This window comes from Hermetia illucens, chromosome 6, assembly GCF_905115235.1.
Source record: "Hermetia illucens chromosome 6, iHerIll2.2.curated.20191125, whole genome shotgun sequence".
Taxonomy (NCBI): domain Eukaryota; kingdom Metazoa; phylum Arthropoda; class Insecta; order Diptera; family Stratiomyidae; genus Hermetia; species Hermetia illucens.
The window spans coordinates 22,832,529-22,849,316 of NC_051854.1; the positions used below are offsets into that span (position 1 = coordinate 22,832,529).

General features: G+C 42.5%; 2 protein-coding genes across 2 annotated transcripts; one reads left to right on the forward strand and one right to left on the reverse strand.

The window, feature by feature from the left end:
• The first annotated feature begins 54 nt into the window (after positions 1-54).
• On the forward strand, positions 55-8,404 carry LOC119660279 (probable 18S rRNA (guanine-N(7))-methyltransferase). Its single transcript, XM_038068750.1, has 4 exons — positions 55-222; positions 7,445-7,482; positions 7,540-8,102; positions 8,158-8,404. Exons 1-4 carry the CDS (start codon positions 184-186, stop codon positions 8,343-8,345), a joined length of 828 nt encoding a protein of 275 aa, XP_037924678.1. The 5' UTR covers positions 55-183; the 3' UTR covers positions 8,346-8,404.
• Positions 8,405-8,529: 125 nt separating this feature from the next.
• On the reverse strand, positions 8,530-16,781 carry LOC119660281 (dnaJ homolog subfamily C member 30, mitochondrial). The gene is made up of 2 exons (XM_038068751.1): positions 16,339-16,781; positions 8,530-9,173 (listed from the first exon to the last, which is right to left on the reverse strand). Exons 1-2 carry the CDS (start codon positions 16,643-16,645, stop codon positions 8,689-8,691), a joined length of 792 nt encoding a protein of 263 aa, XP_037924679.1. The 5' UTR covers positions 16,646-16,781; the 3' UTR covers positions 8,530-8,688.
• Between the last annotated feature and the right edge of the window lie 7 nt (positions 16,782-16,788).

Consider the following 16,788-nt stretch of genomic DNA (forward strand, 5'->3'; position numbering starts at 1 on the left):
GAATGCTGATTTTTCATCGCACGTGTGGTAACATTTCAAAGCAGCTGACATTCAGCTGATTGTCAATTCGCCAAAGTAAAACACACGTGCTGGGTTTTGTTTATTTGCGAGGTACTGGTGTCGGACTTTAAGGAGAATTTTGTTAATAAACTGGCCGTTAATTTTTACAAAGACTAAATAAAAATGGCACGAAGACCTGAACATATGGCACCGCCTGAAATCGTAAGTACTCTTGGTAAATTATGAGTAAAACCTTCAAAATGTGGTCAAGTTCGAATTTCCGGCAACAAGTAGTGAGAATGTTTGATTAACTTTCAATGCTGGAGGCGAAAAAGTTTATTGCATAAATGACTAGTGTTCTAAAAATCTTATAAAATATTGAAAGTATTTCTACCGTCCAATGTCGTTTCCTAGCCTCCCGAAGTCTTCGTCCAGAATTTCGACTACGTCCTCCACCCTGCTCCGGAGTTTTAGAGGTAGTTGTCTACTTCCCCCATATCTTTGAATAGGTGTGTCGGAATTCTACTGATCATCATTTCTCATGCCTTAATAAGGAACTGCAGGCATCCCGGTTTTGGATCGAGATCCACCAATTCAATATTCATAAAAGCCGCCTAGCGTCCTGACCTACGTCATCGTTCCATCTCCAGCACGGCCAAGCCTTCTTTCCTAACGTGGATAATGTTCTTATAGTTTTTCTGGAATGGATCATCCTCACCCATATGGGCATCCTCCAGAGAGCCAAAAACTTTTCGGAGGTTTATTATCTCGAACTCGGCTAAGGGTTCGTAAATTTTTTTGCTAATAACCCAAGCCTCCGAGGAATACATGAGGACTGGCAAGATCATTGTCTTGTACAGTAAGAGCTTTGACCCTATGGTGAGACGTTTCGAGCGGAACAGTTTTTGTAAGCTGTAATAGGCTCTGTTGGCTGCCAACAACCGTGCGCGGATTTCATCATCGTAGCTGTTATCGGCTGTGATTTTCGACCCTAGATAGGAGAAATTATCAACGATCTCAAAGTTGTAGTCTCCTATCTCTATTCTTCCCGTTTGACCAGTGCGATTTGATGTTGGATTGTTGGTTTTTGGTGCTGTCGTTGCCACCATGTATTTTGTCTTGCCCTCATTAATATGCAGTTCAAGATCTCGCGCTGCCTGCTCGATTTGGCTGAAGGCAGTTTGTACGTCTCGGATCGTTCTTCCCATGATGTCGATATCGTCAGCATAGACTAGTAGTTGGGTGGACTTAAAGAGGATCGTACCGCTTGCATTTACCCCAGCATCACGGATCACTTTCTCTAGGGCCAGGTTAATGAGGACGCATGATAGGGCATCCCCTTGTCGTAGACCGTGAGAGTGACTTGAAAGTGATCCTGCTGCTTTTATCTGGTCTTGCACATTGGTCAGGGTCAGCCTAGTCAGTCGTATCAATTTCGTCGGGACATCGAACTCCCTCATGGCTGTGTACAGTTTTACCCTGGTCATGGTATCATAAGCGGCTTTAAAGTCGATAAAAAGATGGTGCAACTGGTGTCCATATTCCAACAGTTTTTCCATCGCTTGCCGCTGATCTGTTGCTAATTTGCCTGGAGTGAAGCCTCTTTGGTATGGGCCAATGATGTTCTGGGCGTATGGGACTATCCGGCCTAGCAAAAGCGGAGAATATCTTATAGATGGTACTCAGCAACGTGATATATATACCTACCTCTATCGCTTTTACCTAATCTTAGCACTAAATGCCAAGCATTTAGGTTCGGACGATCCTACCTACTTAAAAGATAAAGGGGCACTAGTGGCTAGTGGTAGGTTAGTGAGAGAATCCGCCAAGAACTCCCCGCAACATCGAGCATGTAAGCAGAATGATGTACTTGTGCAGGGTTTGAACCAGATTGAGTAAGGGTCCTAGGACATCAAGGGAAGCCGTGAGGGATTTAGATACAATACTTGTATACTGACAATATTATGGAAACTACAACCATTTTCTCGTGGCTCATAATTCACCTTCTTCTCCACGTATTTCCGTTCGATGTTGCTATTATTGGAGATAACAACATCAATAATATACCCGGAGCAACCTGTGTTGCGATCAGTCAGAACTTGCCAGTCCCAATACATGCTGTAAGCAGAACTCTCTAGTACTGCTTCCGGCTCATATCGGTAAACCCGACATGTTCCCGTGATCAGCACGTACTTGTAAATAAGGTTTTGATGGATCACCTTACAGCATTATGCCTATGATTTGTATATTACACCGGTGTCATAACAGTACAGCCAAAAATGAGATGGTCCAACGTCTCTAGCGCCGAACTACACATTCTGCACTGGTCGTTCTTTCATGATGAGCTTTTTATAAGCTGGGGTGGCGAACACGCCGTCCTGAATGGCACTCATGAACCCTTCCGTCTCAGCAAAGAGCTCCCCAGCACAGTCATCTGTTCGACAAATGGCTGCCAAAGCCAATTACCGTGTTTACCGCGCATTGCTTTCGACTTCCATTCATCGATCCGCTCTTGGTCCGACTTCACCCCACTCAGGTTAAGTGGAGTCAGCGCACAGTCTGCCTAACAAATACCCGCAAGCAAGAGATTCGCCTGTTCTCTGCTGTAAAAATAAGCGCGCAGCGAGTCGACTTCACGGTGATGTTGTGCCGCCACATCAACCACGCCAGTACCTCCGATGTCTCGAGGCAGATTTGGATAATGCTTTCGGAATTTGGACATAGTAGTCCGCATCCGCCGCTGGACGTTTTCCAGATCGATTTTCGGCCACGACAATATTCCGAATGTATATGCCAGTGAAGCGATATTGATGTATCAGTGCGCTTTACACGTCGCAAAAATTCGGACAGTAAATCATTCTTTAGATCATCAATTGGAGCATGGATTCCTTGCAGAATTCCTAGATATTTGTAGAAGTCTGTCTCCGTCATAACTTGGATATGGAGGTCACCAATGCTATGTCCGGCATGCAGCTCGTGATGACCCCTGCAGATAGCTTGGACTCAACACTTGTCTAATCCAAATTGCGAATTCAACATGTCTACCATTCGCAACCTTCTAAGGTGGTCGTCAGTACCAGCATACAACTTGATGTCATCTAAGTACATTAAGTGTGTCAGCTCGCATTTAGCACATAGGCCATATTTTGTTACAAAACCATGCCCACTAGCATCATTCAGTGGCCATGAAAGGGGGTCCAGTGCCATGCAAAACTAAAGGAAACTCAACGAAAACGAAGTATTAGCAGTCTCAGATGACAGCACTGATAATATGGTATGCCCCCCTTCCATAACTGTCGCCAAAAACTTTATTAGTTTCGGATCAACGCAATATAGACTTAAGACATTGATTAGCCAGGTATGCAGTACGCTATCGAAAGCCTTGGCATAATCGATGTAGCAACTAAAGAGGTTTGTTTGTCTCGAGTTGTTCTACAACTACCGAGTCAATAATGAGTTGCTCTTTGCAACCCCTTGACCCGACTCAGGAGCCCTTCTGCTCCTCAGACAGAATGTTGTTGGTCTCGAGGTGCGCATTGACACTTCCACTAATAACGGACGTTATGAATTTGTATAGGGTTGGTAAGCAAGAATTTGGGCTTGGGTGTCTACAGGGTCCTGCACCGTGTCCTTTCTAGGGATAAGGTAGGTAATTCCCACAGTGAGGAAGAATGGAAATTCCTCTGGCCGACTAATGAGCTGCTTTATGCTATGTGCCAACCGACCGTGTATACTATCAAATTTTTTATTCCAGAAATTCTGCTTCCAGATCTCGAGTTCTTCGAGCTGTTTATAGCTCGGCGAATCTCCTTTTCGATAATATACCAAGCGTTATTTCTTAGTAGGAGCGGATGACGAAGAGACTCATTTCCTCAGTCCACAGATTGTGGCGAAACAGCTGCAACAGGCGGAGCAATGCTCTTGGTCGTCGTGGCGCCTAGACATCGAACCGCCCCACGACTAGCGGTTTCGACGCCGTCACAACCGGGCTTGGAACCGACAACGGCGGAGTTATTTATTTATTATAGCTATTTATCTAAAACTATGACAGTAAGTTTCACTCTTCTTTATCGGCCTCATGGCAGCCCATGCGCTCTTTCCGGTGGTTAACGCGTCCGACGGGCACCCCGCACATTGACTTAATTGCTAGCGTGTCTGGCGGCCACGTCCATTGCTCGTAGACAGAATTGTGAAGTGGTTAGGCATTTTGAGCGGAACAATTTTTATAAGCTGAAATATAGGCTCTGTTGGTTAGGAACAACCGCATGCGAATTTCTTATTCATAACAATTATCAGTTTTAATTTTCGACTATTAATTATGAATTATCAGGAATGGTAGATCCAATGAACTCAAAATTTATACAAGACGCAGATCGAAGAAACAGGTCCTTATCTTTGGCAGAGTGACTTTGTAAAGAAAATAAAAATAAACTAAAATATCAGATGCACAGTAGTGCTCGTATAAATCTATTAACGAGTTTTTTTATTATAGTTACCTATTTTAGTAGCTAAAGAACGCTCATGTTTACTTGGTAATGTATTCCTCTACCACGGAATTAGAAGTGGCTACTTGATTGCCAGTTCTACCTTCTTTATGTGCTCTCTCAATTTGGTGGTTTCAAACCTTTTCATGTGTCCAATATATATTTTTTGGCATTCTAAGCAAGTAATTGTATAATTGGCACACACTTCGATTATACTTTCCCCATCCTTTTCGCTATAAGTTGTAATTTGTAACCTGGAGTACTCTGCTTCTGCCCTATTCGTTCCTCCATTAATCCGACAAATATTTCACTTAGTAAAGGAGAAAGGTCGCTTATCACCACATCTGCGGTTGTCTTCAAATATCTATTGCTCCCTGAATATAAAACAGTTCCCATTTATTCATACGAATTTTACTTCGCTTTTTTTCTTCTATTCTAATTATAGCCCAGATTATTCAACCCGCCTGCTTTGACGAATAATACTAAGATATTATCGTTCTATTTATCTTAATCTTTGCTATCAGTTTACTGTACTTTTTCACGAAATGTGAAGCCTGAGCCCAATGGTTTAGGGCCCTCTTGGTGGGTTAACTATCTGTAGAAAAGAATACATCTACAAAAAAATATTTGCACCTATATTCTCTTTCTTTTGGATTGAATGCTGTAATTTTCGCGTAACTAGGTACGAACCCCCCTCAACCCTAAAAAAATGACTTTACTTGTCTAATGGTTTCCTATCTAGGGAAGTTCCGCACGTTTTTGGCTAACTTGGGTTATCGCCTTACTACTATTGTTAGGCTCATTCGTGGCAACAATGATATGACAAAATTCTCAACAACGGTAATGAAGGCATGAATATCTTAGCAAACTTAAGGCAAAGTTGAGTTACATTATCGCTTTCTTTCTTATTGCTCGTGTTCGATAGCTCTAAGACTTCGATGAGTTTCTTCAGTCTTGCCATTCTACCCTGATTTTGCGACTTCGTCTTTGAATTATGAACCTTATAATTCATTCAGGGTCTGAATCATACAACATTCCCATTCAAACTTCACAAACTTCAAGATTACCAATTTCTTCCATCATTTCAACAGTTCGGCCTTTGGTTCTATTCCGCCTCTCGCTTGGTCAACAACTTGCTAGTAATAATTATTCGCTACTGGCATTACCCCGGAAACACAATCCATACGACAATCTTATGTAAGAATCCCTTACTTATTATTCCATCATATACTAAACTTCTTTCATCTCTCACCATCTGAAAATTGCACTTACACAGCGTCGAATTCGACATCATCTCTTTTCTCTCCACTTAACTCACTAATACCAACCCGTTTATTTACATTATATTCTCACTTAACACTGATTACTTAGTTAAATTTTTCTTGCTAAGAACCCAAGTGTCTACACACAGTACCAGGCTCCTTCTCAAACCTCAAGCAATGAGAACTTTGAAGATGCAGTTTCCATCTAGTTTCATCTCTCAGAACAGCAAATTCTATAATACCTTTTCACTTTCCTGGGCGACGATTATTCGCAAGATGCGTAAGAAACTAATTCGACAAGTCATGATCCCCCCCTCCCTAATTCGACGAGTCATAAAGCCTGCGTTCGACCCCATGCGGTTCGAAAAAAATAAACCACCCGCCTTGCCTGCTGGGATGACCCCGAATTCCTCTGCTGTATATAAAGCGCCGTGGGTGCACATATTTTCGACAAAAAGGATCAACATTCGCTTGGGCGATACCCTAGCGGTACACTTGAAACACCGAATGTGGTTTCCTGACCTATCAACTGATATTCAGTTCCTCTGCTTCTGGGGCGGGTTCCGTTTGCTCGCATGATTCCACGACTGATATTGCATCGGCGGAAATAAAAGTGCAGCCCAGATGAATTGTGTTGTCCCCGCCGATTGGCCCCCGCTTAAAAACTACTAATGGCCACTTATGTTTGTATTTTGACCCGGTGTCATCTCATCCCAGAAATAATTCAAACCATGCCCGGTTGATGTCCCGTTCGGCCCTAATGTTCCCATTTATCTCATAAGCTGCTTTCGACTCCACTGCACTCATCGGCGATAAATTTCTTTCAATAAGAGGCGACCGCGTGGTATATAATGAACGATCGCTTGAGCATGCATCTAAATCTTTTACAATGCACTGGGTTGGAGACATGGATAGTACGGATTCACGACCAACCTATTTTCCACACAATATGCCTTTTTGATACTCCGGCACTCGACTATTGAATTCGGATACGTAACCTAAAAACTTTAGCATGTCTATCACTCTCTCGTGTACCTCATTCACTAGATTAGCCATTTCTTTACTGTTTTTCACCAATTCAACTACACTTTCACTTTTGCGCAGATTAACAGGGTTCTAAACTTTCGATGTTATCCCAATTTCCTTCCTCGTTTTGCATAACGTTTCCCAACAACCTAGTCAATAACACATCTACTTCCTCAAGAGCGCTCAAATTTTCCTCACCGACTTCTGTTCGCTTCCCCTTACCCGCTAATTCGCTTACTATTTGATCCTGCAAATACTAAAAGGACCCTGTCGCAAATAGTCTTCTCTCTTCCACTGCACAATCAAAGCGTCCGTTACTGGTGCCGCGCCGATCAGTTGCTAATTCGCGCTTTTGATATGGAAACTAGAACATGGGCTTTGAATGATATCAACGACCTGCCAATAGGTGAATAACCAGGTCACCACAAACCACTCTAGTTCTTTGGAGCTCATTCTCTTCCCTTGTCTACAATATATTAGAAAACATTAAGATTTATTCAAGTAATTACAAAAGAAAGCCTCGAATATGCTATTCCGTCAAATATTCCAAGCCTTATGTCCTCGCAGGCAAATTTTTGCCTCTCAATTATGAATAATTAGAAATTCTATTTTATTTTCTCATTCTCGCATGCCATTAAAATATAATACCATAAAAATGTATTCCATTTTCAGTTCTACAATGAAGACGAAGCGCAAAAATATTCAAACAAGTGAGTACAATACTGCCGATTGTTTAATGCCTCTTGAAGCAACTATTTTCTCTTTAGCACTCGAATTATCGAAATTCAATGTGAAATGGCGGAGCGAGCCATTGAACTTCTTGCTCTTCCAGAGGACGAACCATGCTTCATTCTTGACATCGGCTGTGGATCAGGACTGTCGGGTGAATCACTTGAAGAAGCTGGTCACTCCTGGATAGGCATCGATATTTCAAAAGCAATGTTAGACATAGCCGTCGAACGCGAAGTAGAAGGATCATTAATTCTGGGCGATATGGGTCAAGGAATGCCATTCAAACCTGGAACATTTGACGGAGCCATCTCAATCTCAGCACTACAATGGCTGTGTAATGCCGACAAAACAACACATCATCCACAGAAACGATTGTACACCTTCTTTTGCACACTGTTTTCCTGTTTAACCCGGACAGCCCGGGCGGTATTTCAATTCTACCCCGAAAATCCAGAACAAATCGAACTGGTTACGACACAGGCCATGAAAGCGGGCTTTTATGGTGGTTTAGTGGTAGATTATCCCAACTCAACTAAGGCGAAAAAGTATTTTCTGGTTTTAATGACTGGAGGAGTAGCGCAGTTGCCGCAGGCACTAGGTATTATTTGATAAAGTGTTTTTAGTTTTATTTTTCAACCTGATTATTCCCAAAGGTGATGATGCTGAAGAGCGAAGGATAGCCTTCACAAAGAAGCGTGAAATGATTAAAGCAGCTCGCGGTAAGCCATTGAAGAAATCAAGAGATTGGATTTTGCAGAAGAAAGAAAGAAGGAGGCGGCAAGGTTTGGAAACTAGAAAGGACACCAAGTACACGGGAAGGAAACGTAGTGGTAGATTTTAAGGTTCAAAAGTGGTTATTATTGGTTAACTCCTAATAAACTGTTTTTAAGAAGATTGAAACCGTTGTATGCATATTCATTCAAAATAAGGGCGAAAATTATTTTTTTCCTTATAGAGAACTCGAAAATTAGAATATAAAACAAATGTGGTTTGGCTAAGTAAACTAGGAAATGCAAACACATGATTTCTTATCAACAGGATGATGCCCAGCATCGTCAATCCTCACAATTCTTCTTTAATTAAAATATTTATGTACAGCAAAAATAATTTACACCTTATTACGTACTAAAAAAAATTGTTACTAAACATTCTTCGTTGACAACAGAATTGTCATGTTCGTATCATTAATTCTTCGCTTGTTGCACTATTTTCTTATCCAAGTCATTACTACCACTCACTTGTACTGTCGTCTTATTTTGCTGGTCGTCAATACTATTTTCTACTTCTATCGCGGGTGGACCTTTCTCAAGAAATACATCTAAACCGCTCTCTTGCTTGAATACTAAGAACATGCATGCAAAAAGAAATGCTATCCCAATGAGAAGAATTTCTTTCTCTAAGGTCGCCACATCCGCTGCTCGTTTCCTTTCTTTCGTTTCGAATTTCTCCTTTGCTGCTTTACGTCGTTCGAAAGAAGCACCATAATGGGCTCGCGACCATTCATCAAAATTATATATCGGAGTACGACCAGATGCATGAGGAACTTGGGATTTTTTCATATGCGCTTTGTAGAATTTGGTTTGAGGGTCATCCGGTTCTTCCTTGACGTCTTCATCGTGAAAACGAGGCCGCATATGGGCATACTGAGACCCTGCCGTATGAATAATTCCTGGAATTGATTAAAAATACATATTTATATACCTAAAAGTCTAAATATGTGAAGGTTTTGCTTAAGAAGGAAATAAATAAATTAGTCCCATCCCTTGGCTTCCAACGCTAAGATCTGGTCTTGGGGACAGCATAGGGATAGGATTAGCAACAGGACGTGGGATGGGAAACATTGGGAATTAGAAACTAAGGATTGATGCTAATAATGGGTACGTTTTGCCCATTGCGACTGGAAGTAATTACCGGTGTATAATACTGCTCTACCTTGCAATTGAGATGATCACGGAATAGATTCTCTTCGGCGTATTCAATCTGCATGACCTGAGTGAGAGGGTTTGGATGTGTCTGATATTTGATTAAAAAGTCAAAGACGTTACGGACAATGACAATGTTGATGCGGGGAGTTTGGCAGGAATTATATAGGATTTGGTTGAAAATAGACTTCATTCCTATAGATATTAAACCACTGGAGGACGATCTTCCATTCTCGCACAGGGAGTCATTCTTTTTGAGACTCGGAACTATCGGACCAGAAAGCCGAAATTGAGGGGAGGTCTAATGAACTCTTTGTAGCATAACAGTTTAATTTGCTAAGGCATTGCAGCGACGTATTTTAGGATCGGATACGGCGATTATCAAGCACTGTAATCGTTGGTGCAACAATCCAATTGGCGCAGAGCCTTGAAGGATGTAGAGCACTTCATTCAAGACCGTAACGGTACACTACAGTACACAGTGGAGGACAATGTGGTCAGCATTGCGCTCATCCGAAATTATTACCCTGATTTGACTCAGGTACTCATTCACAGCTGAGTTGGCTTGTATTCGACGTCAAATCACGATACAAATCCCACTGCCACCAGTGAGATTTGAACCGCGACCTTCCGTACGACAGTCTTGTGCTCTAACCACTTAGCTATCCGGACACAATCCAAATCGAAAAAACTCAACCTAAAGCGAATGGTATAGTGTGCCGAACGAAAGCACTGGGGTGCAGCCCCAGGTTGACAAACTTTGTGTGTTTATAGGGGCCACTAGGCATGCGGACCATGGGACCATATGAAAATAAAGATGAGCAGCAAATAAGAAATTAAAATGAGGACGATAACGACCTCCTTTGTATCAGTAGTAAGAACTGCCAGGAGGCGTTGCTCGAAGGCAAAGTGGCTCACGTATGGTGACATGCAGGTAACGTCCACAATGGGATGCCCTATAACCTCTACAGTAGGACCTTGTAGTAGTGGCCTAATAGTCTTACTAAATGGAGTGGAGGTTTATGCTCAAGGATACGTTGATGACATTAATGTATTCATATCTAGAAAGTTTCTGCAAACGATCTTAGAGCTGGTATAACGAATCCCAGCAAAACCATTCTTTTTCGTTCACCAAAGGAAAAAATTAGATAAACTCAACCGGCCATCCTTCTTTCGTGAACGTTTTCAGTTAGCAAATGAGGCAAACTATCTGGGAGTGATCTTGGATATGGAGTTAAATTGGAATAAATATTCCGAATATGTATGTAACGAAAGAGAGTAAGCGAACACTTTTCGTCACAAAAAGTGCCGTAGGTAATATATACATTGTTACCATTCAGAACTTGGTAGGGTATAGCGGGTCAACCATACCCACGCGACATCGCTCGCGATTACCGAGAACGCCCTTCAGTTCCCCCCACGACTTCTCGAGACGCCCGTACTCCTCAACACTCGTCGGCCATCTTAGGACAGTAGATTGGACTGTACGGCGTAGCCAGCAATGCAATTATCGTCCTTACTTAATGTGTGACTTGCCACTTCCACCAGAGTGCATATGAGTGCCAGGCCTATGCGTCGACCGAGTTTTTCGTTTAAGATAAGGTCATGTCAAAGTACTCTGATGATACGACGCAAATAGGCATTGACGAAGGCTCGTAGCTAACATTAGCAAAGAACAGTCTTCATTTTACCTTGGTGTTGAAATGATTGCATTTCCAGATTTTAGATAGGGCAGGGATGTAATATCTGCGGAGCGATTAAAGACAAGAAGTGTTGATAGTGACCAAGGTTCACGAATTCCTAAATACTATTTGGTCTCACGAAACTATGACGGTAGTTTGGCGTAAAAGTGTAATTTACCTTTTTTTTTTAAAAAAAGCGGCAAACTTCTTTGTGTACATATTACAAACTGCTGTAAAAATAACCGCAATAACAACATTCGAACCCTTTTCAAAAAAGACGACGGTGGAGTGAAAAGTTTGCGCCCTGATTAAGAAATGGTGCTAGAATTCAACATGAAAAACTCTTCTCCATGATATTCAACAGTAAAATAGTAGCCACACGAGCACTGATGACGTAACAAGTTCAAGACGCCTTGCTGAAGTCAAAACTGTAGTAGAAGGTGTCGCAGTTCGGAAGGAAGTAAGATAGCTGAAACAACTAGAATATGAACCGAACGTGCGCACAATATTTTACAAGAACATTTTAGCAGGGGTTCTCTGCTAGATGGCACCTTACAAGCGAAAACTCGGCGATTTTTTGCGTAGGTTTGTAACTGTGGATGAAAATTTGGTTCCCCATTATAGTTCTGAAACGGAACCACTTTATCAGGCCGGACACTTTTCACTCCGCCCTTGCATTGCCGGCGAACTTGAACTATTAGGAAGGATGGTAACGTGGAATGTCAACGATTGATCAGATATGCTCATTAAAACAGATGTTAGAAAAGTACTGAGAATATACCGTCGATGTACATTAAATATTGCCTAAAATTTGACTTTCCAACGCAACTGATTTGACCCATCAGAATGACAATGAGTCAATCTAGCGCTAAAATAAAGATACAGAATTAACCAATAGCACTATAGGCAAATCCACGGAAACAACACTCCATGAGTTCACGGCAATAATTGAAAAAACAATGTTCGAAAAGGAAAGCGCCTTAGGCACATTATGAACATCCAAGATGTCTTCAATTATGCCTTATTCGCAGAAATTCGCGTCGCGGCAAGGATTCCATCCGCTGTTAATCAGTTGGATCCTTCACATGCTGAAATGGAGAATAATCTACATACTGCCCGGCCAGAAATCTATCGAAGCAGGATGTCTTAGGGACTGCCCACAGGAAGAGGTTCTCTCTCCTCTGTTATGGTTCCTGGTAATAGACACCTTGCTATCGCTCCTGGATGACATAAAACTCTTCCCCCAAGATTAGGGGACGATCTAGTCGTAACAAGTATCGGCAAGACACATTATGTAACCGCTTGAATGCAACTCTGCATGTAATCCACAGTTGCCTCCGTAACGGTAGGAAGACTAGCCTAGTTATATGCACTAGGAGCGTCTGGTGGGGCGGAAATCATGCTGGTACAGTCAAATATTTAACAGTACATACCCCCAAGCCAACATGGGAGCATTATATCCAGGAACAATATCAGAAACCCTGTAGATTAGGGGACTTTCACCACAACAGATTCATTGGATGTATATATCCATAATAAAGCCCTCCCTCCATCGTCGGCCGCGACTGAACTTTGCTAACAGCAGGAAGCAGCTGGCGCAGATACAAAGGCTCGATTGCCTAAGTATTACTGAAGCAATGCATACTACACCGACCGCGGCACTGTAAGCTATCCTAAATCTACCCCCATTCATTTGGAGATGAAACGGAAAGCAACCAACGCATTTAGACTCGATACCATTGGCGCGTGGAAAGGAGGCCAATCATACGGTCATGCATCCATCTGGAAATTCCTTGATAAACATCCGGTGGCTTTGATGCCGATCGATCATATGGTTTCCAGATTCGTCTTTGAAAATAAATACTCTTCTGTAATCATCAAAAGAGAAAAATGGTCAGAAAATGGCCACGAGTATTTCAAGATTACAGACCAGTCATGCAAGACGGATCGGTCGCCGGGGTGTTCTCGGACCCTTGGAAAAATGACGACCATATTTCAGGCGAAGATATTTGCCCCAAAAATGGCGGGGTTTCAACATTCGAATCTGTTCTGGCAGTCGAGCAGCGTTATCAGCACTAAACAACAGCAGCATATCAAGCCAGTTGATTTAAGAGAAACTCGAAATCTTGCCAATAGGCGAAAATCTTTGTGAGGGAACCCAGGGCACTTTTGCTGTGGGACATTAAAACCCTAGTAGGAATTTTGACGGGACATTGCCAATTAAAGTACCATATGGCAAAAATTGGAAGTTCGCTTCAACTGTATGCAGCCAATGTGTGGTGGAAGACGGGGCGGACCTCGATAAGGTTCTCTTCAACGAAGAATCTCCGCACTCTCTGCTTTTGGAGAATGTTTTCAAAATTGCAAAAGGCTGCAAACAACGCCATTGAATAGGCGTTTTTACTTTGACGAGATCTGAGTGCTCGAAACTACTACTCTCTCCACTAAACGAAACTAAAAAACTAATAATATATTTCGACCCAGACTGGCCCCAACATTATTCAACATCTGCATGGAGTATAGAATCTGAAAGATGCCAGTTGATGTAGATGAGACGCTATTGTTTAAATTATCCCAGATAGTGGTGTTATAATATGGAAAGTCCACACGGCAAAAACATAAAAAAGTACTAACCTGAAGCGAGTCAGCGTAGAGAGTGAATAAATCTCCCATGCTGCTTCGCTCCGATTACTCGCACGCCCACCAATTCTCACCATGTGCTTCGAGTAATCGCTGTTTTTTATGTATACAGTTTTAATGCAATTCATGCATATTGATGCATTGCCTCTTTTTATTGCTACCGAAGATTGATGTGCCTATCTTGGTTTCTAAACTAAACCGGTTAGTCACCAGATAGCTTCAAGCCAATCTTGACCCTCTATAGGATGTAGTTCTGCTGCGTTCATGCCGGCGACTCTATATTAGGAAAGCATAGAAACTCTAGTTGGCCCTCAGCCGAGGGTAGGTTGCGCTTTCGGCCAATGGATCCCTTGAGCTAATCGGCCAGGGGTTCTAGGACATTAGTTAGATTTTGGCCACAGCGCTAATTGTGCTTCACTTCGTGAAGTAGACACTTCCACCTACATTCATTGAATCAATTTGTTATTCAAAATCGGTTCCGAGCGAGTTGTGTCCTGTCGCCGATACTATTCATACTCCCTATTTTTTGTGTTTTCAATGTTGCCTTTTCTGGAGGACGCGGAAGTTTTACACGGATCGTTACATCGATCCTCAAACGGTTCACCTACAATGATAAACTTTGTTTGCTCTCTTACCAAGCAATGAAGCCTGATCAAATGACTTTTGATTGGGAGGAGGCAGGCAGAACGGGTTGAAGATAAATCCCAGCAAAACAAATGTTCTCAACGGACGGGCTATTGCTCTTTCCCTACCTCTACTAATAGTCAGGGTATTAAAGACTTCGCTCGGTTGATATTACTTGGTTGCGTTATTTGTACTGTATTTTGTACCCAGTGGCCAAAGGGTAGTATAGTTCCCAGGGCGAAACGTGGATTGGTACCCACGAAGGAGCATAAAACCAGGGAAACGCCTGCTGAACCAATACCAACAGCTCTACTACCAAACCCAATCACCACCTCCACGTGGTGACCGCTGGGAGCTCTTTCTTAACGAAAAGCTGCAGACGGAGAAGGATGAAGGCGAGACTCCCGCGCCTAAAAACGGGACAAATTGTATCAACTGGTCCTCCAGTTTGAGGGTTGGGCAGGGCTGATAACCCTACACGGAAACCCAAAGTTACGAAGCCGCAACAGGAGCCTCGGATTGGATGAATAACACAACGACAATCCCGGCAACGACAACGGAATGACGATTTGCCCATGTTCTCATGGAACGTGGACTCCCTGTACAGAGATGGAGCTGCCAAGCAACTAGCCGACACTCTGTCCCAATATAGATAGGGCTAATGTAACAGCGTTGCAAGAGGCCGGGGTCGGTTTCCTGGAGAAGAGTCACTACACCATATATTATAGCGGCTATCCAGTAAACCATGTGCTCGGAGTAGGTTTCTTAGTCAGTCAAAAAATAAAACCTGCTGTTATCGGCTTTGAAAACATAAACGAAAGGCTATGCACTCTGCGCTAGCGGGGCAAATTTAGTAATGTAAGCATCATTAACGTTCACGCCCCTACAGAGTGGAAGAAGGATACCTTCTACGAGGCAGTAGAACGAACCCTCGAAGCCTGTCCCAAGTATGATATCAAAATCACACATGGGGATTTTAACAGCCAAGTATGGATAGAGCCCGTATTCAGGCGATACGGTAGCTCCCATAGCTTACATCAAAATACAAATGATAACGGACTGCGGATTATTCAATTAGTAGTGTCACACAAAATGGTTGTTGGAAGTACCTGGTTCGCGCGGAAAGCGGTCCACAAACATACATGGGCCTCTCCAGACGGGACCACTTTCAAACAAATTGACCACGTGTTGATCGAACGCCGTCACCTCTCAGCCTTAATGAATGTCAGAACATATAGAGGGGCCAATATAGACTTGAATCACTATCTCATTGGCATGGTGCTTCGAGCCGATCGGAAATAACAACACCACCCAGAATCTCCTCTGACAATCAGGTGAGATTTAACACTGAAGCCGTCCACAATACAGCCCTCCGTAACACCTATAAGAGGGAAATGGATGCCGCAATAACCGCAGTCAACAGAGATGCTGGAGATGAAGCACCTAAAATTTGGGAATGGAGTAACCTCATTAAAATTATCTTGGATGGTAAAATTGCCGCAAATTCTACACGCTTATCGTCACACATTGAGGAAGAGGATACCGACTCATCTTTCGGTCCATTTTCTCCTTTGGGGCATTTCTAATAACGATCTTGGAGATCCTGTGTGCAACTCTTCGATACCGCTAAGTCAAAATAGAGATTTACCTCTGGATTGAATACGCTGTACCAGGCGCTCACCAGGATTTAATCGCACAGTGATAATTTCCTGACTAAGGAGAAAATGTATTCATGAATCACAGGCGCATATATCAAAACAGGCTTAATGACAATATCAAACTGTTCGGCAAAGTGAGAATAATCCAATGCAAAGAAGATATTCAGCTATCATGAGAAAACCCAGTAGCAGTTAATATAACACAATTCACATCAGAACCAATGACAGGCTCCAGAGTTGCTCCTAAAATCTGTTATATGAATCAAATTATATATTCAGACGTTAATTTTATTCATGCATTCAGTTACCTTTATCGTAAAGCCGTTTTAATCTGAAATTCCCCAGCACTTCATAGGCTTCTGTTATTTCCCGGAACTTCTCGACAGACGCCGCATTATCCTTATTTTTGTCTGGATGATGAAGCATCGACAATCGATAATATGCCGCTTTTATATCACTTTGCGTAGCACTCCGCGGAATACCCAGAACCTCGTAGTAATTAACTAAAAGGACAGACGTGGTGCAAATACTCCGAGATATCGATAACCTGTCGCATCGCGCCATTGCTCCCAGGAATTCCCGAAGAGCCAACCGAAAGTAGCGGGAGGAGAACATATCTAATAATTACTACTGTTTTATCACAATAAAAGCACACACCAGGCGGACGATATTGCCAGAAAATTTTGTTTGGATTTTATTTACAAATTTTGACGTTCGCCTGTTATGTCATATCTTCGAGGTTTAATTTTGAAGGTTGG